Below are 3,243 nucleotides of genomic sequence, written 5' to 3' on the forward strand. Positions count from 1 at the left end.
TGTTGGTCGGGTGCCAATCTTGATCAATTCTAAAGACTGATACATTTGCACATACTCCGACCGGACAAGACGCACTGTCTCATCCATGTCGTTTGAGAAGCACTCACTTAGTTGCTTTCAGAAAAGAGTTCAAATAAAATCAATTGCAAAAACAACAGCCTTTCCTTGAAGCCTGCATTAAACACTTATTTCCCATGGCTTGCTGAGTACTCCCGTACTCACCCTTGCTCTATATAAATAATCTCCCCCCCAGTTGCTGAAGAAGATGAAGCGGATCCCGCTGACGAGGAGTTCTTTCAGGAGCAAGCCGGCTACGATGAGTTTTAGGGTTTCGGCCTAGTTCCCAAGTCGCGCCTGTGTTGTTTGGTCCAAGTCCTGGCTTCCGCTTCCCTTTTGTAATGCAGTTGTGAGCTCGGGATCTGTCCGCAGCCCGACTTGATTGTACTCCTACTCTATAATAAAGAGACCTCTATTGCTGTGATATTCTGTCTTCCTGTGATACCAGCACTGTTTCCTGGGACTGGTATCGATTAATAGGTTAATTTGGAGCGTCACGGGCTAGTTCCGGTCGGTACTAGTTCTGGGCGTGACAACATTCCATAATAGATGACACGAGTTCATCTTTTACCATCTATCTTTTTCAGTGTTCTCCTTTTCCGGTATTTATCTAAACGTGCATCATAACTTTTTCATAGAGGAAGCACACACAACTCAACAAAAGCTATAAATTGCTCCTAAGCATAATTTAACACACGATCAATTCATCCAAAAATAGATCTCACACTGGATTGAGAACATCGTTCAAAAAAAAAACTCAACCAAGACACACCAATCATATTTTACAGGGTTGTACCGTTTGATACGATCGTCGTTCCATAATAAACGGCATCAGTTTCTCTCTTACCACACCTCGTTTGAGTTTATCTCTTACCACCCCCTCGTTTTTTTTCACTGTTCTCCTCTCCAACAATGGAATAACGGTGAAACAAAACCGCTCTCTGCATTTCTGCAAACAGTACAATTGCTTAACCCGTGGTACCAGCCGTTTTTTAGTCTTGTTACAAAAATTCAAAAGAAGCCGTAACGTTTTACATGAGGCGCGAATTGAAAGAGGCGCAAACCAGGGGCCGTGCTGCCGTGCGTGCGTGCGTGCCCTGCCCCCCAACTTGACAAGTGGATGGAGGGAAGGGGGACAACCCCGGTCGACATGCGAGCGGATGGGGAAAGCGGGCCGCACCACCCCCCACCACCCGATCCATGGGCAGACGCAGCAAAAAAAACATCACGAATTCACGCACGCACACGCATCCACAGCTCGACCGTTCTCCCAGTCCCCTCCCCCACCCCCACCCCGTCGCTGTCGTCTCTCGCCACCGCATACCGCCCACCCAACCCAACCTCAAAAATCACGTGTTCTTCGTGCCCAACCGCACCGCACGTCGTCCGTCCCCACCCCAACCTGCCCCCCTCCCTCTCCGCTGAAAAAATAAGTCGCGAAAACCCCAAGACTCTGCTGCTTCCTCCTCCTTCCCCAACTTGCCTCCAATTCCAAGTTCCAACCCTCCACCTCCCTATATAACACAGCTCTTCCCACCCCGTCAAATCCCACGACTCAAAACCACCAAAACTCACCAAGCAAAGCACCAGCGAGGAAGAACAAGAAGGAAGGTGAAGAGAAGCCGCGTTTTGTTTCTCGCGAAAGTGTTTGTTGATATGGCGATGGAGGGGAAGAGCAGGAGGTTCGCGGTGGCGTGCGGGGTGCTCAGCCAGTACGTGAGGGCGGAGCAGAAGATGGCGGCGGCGGCGGGGGCGGCACCGGCGAGGGCGGTGACGACGCTGAGCCTGATGCCTGGGGCGGAGGTGGTCGTCGAGGAGGAGGAGCGGAGGGAGGTTGGGGAGGAGGAGGCGGGGCCAGCGACGGCGCCGGCCGCGCCGCTGACCATCTTCTACGGTGGGAGGATGGTCGTCTTCGAGGACTTCCCCGCGGACAAGGCGGCGGAGGTGATGCGCATGGCCTCCTCCGGGATGGCGGCGGCGCCGGCTCAGCGGGAGGGCGCCGCGCTCGCGGACATGCCCATCATGAGGAAGGCGTCGCTGCAGCGGTTCTTCGCCAAGCGCAAGGACCGCCTCGCGGCGACCACCCCCTACGCCCGCCCGTCGCCGGCGGAGACCAAGGCCTCCGAGCCGGAGGAGAAGAAGACGCCCACCTCATGGCTGGACCTCGCCGCCTCCGCCTCCGCCGCCGCGCGCCGTGACAGCCTCACCATCGCGCTGTGATCTGCGCGGCTTTGACCAAAAACGACTTAAGACGCGCGCGCGCTCTCAGCGCGCAAGAGGATTGATTCACTTTGCTCATACCCATGGCGACGTAGAGTTTTTACCGCTTTTGCTATACTTCTTTGTAAAATTCGATAGGGAGATTGAATTGATGGGAAACCCCTTGTGCCTGTTCTTTTTTGTCCCACTGTATCAAATATTCTTTCCTGTGCAAATTAAGCCAACTTTTTAGTTGTTACCTCAACAAAAAAAATTATCTCTCTCCCGGTTAATTTTTCAACTAGCAAAATAATTCCAAAAGAATTACCACTGAATTACTCCAGATCAAGCAACACACACCAAAAAAATTAATTAGGCTTGGTATGAAAGTAAAGAAGCCACACGTGATGAAACGGGGCACAGCATGTGGCGGGAGGATTGCGTACGCGTCAATACACGCGACACTGTGTGGATTGGAATCGGGAGCAAGCTAATCGCTTCTTCTCCTCGTCCACATTTAGGCGTATGGCCCGCCCAATCGCGCGTGCTGAAAATTCACGTGGCCAGATAGCGAGTCGTCTCGACGACCTGCTGCGCGGGGTCGGTTCCGACCACGTTTCTTTCGCCTCGAGATCGACGGATCATCTAACCGATTTGAACGCAAATTTTTTATAATTTTGGCCTTCTTAGAGCAGGTACAATAACATACTATAAGCCAGCTGCAAATATATTTTAATAAGATAAATGAGGAGAGAGAAAAACAGCGGACTACAGATTTATAGCCAGCTGTAGCACAGACTCCAAAACACACTATGTGCATGATATGTGGGACCAGATATTAATAATGTAATATGTAACTAGTTAGCTATATATACTATTAAACTTGCTCTTATACATACGAATTGCTTTTACTTTCTTGATGTGCTTTGCCGACACGAGTTACGTGCCATCATGTTTGGGATTTTTTTTATAGTGGGGAAAGATGAT

At 50.8% G+C, this 3,243-nt stretch overlaps 1 protein-coding gene across 1 annotated transcript; it reads left to right on the forward strand.

Moving 5' to 3' along the window:
* The first annotated feature begins 1,515 nt into the window (after positions 1–1,515).
* LOC4331834 (protein TIFY 11b-like) lies at positions 1,516–2,617 on the forward strand. Its single transcript, NM_001417248.1, has one exon. It carries the CDS (start codon positions 1,714–1,716, stop codon positions 2,275–2,277), a length of 564 nt encoding a protein of 187 aa, NP_001404177.1. The 5' UTR covers positions 1,516–1,713; the 3' UTR covers positions 2,278–2,617.
* The last annotated feature ends 626 nt before the right edge of the window (positions 2,618–3,243 follow it).

Source organism: Oryza sativa, chromosome 3, assembly GCF_034140825.1.
Source record: "Oryza sativa Japonica Group chromosome 3, ASM3414082v1".
NCBI lineage: Eukaryota > Viridiplantae > Streptophyta > Magnoliopsida > Poales > Poaceae > Oryza > Oryza sativa.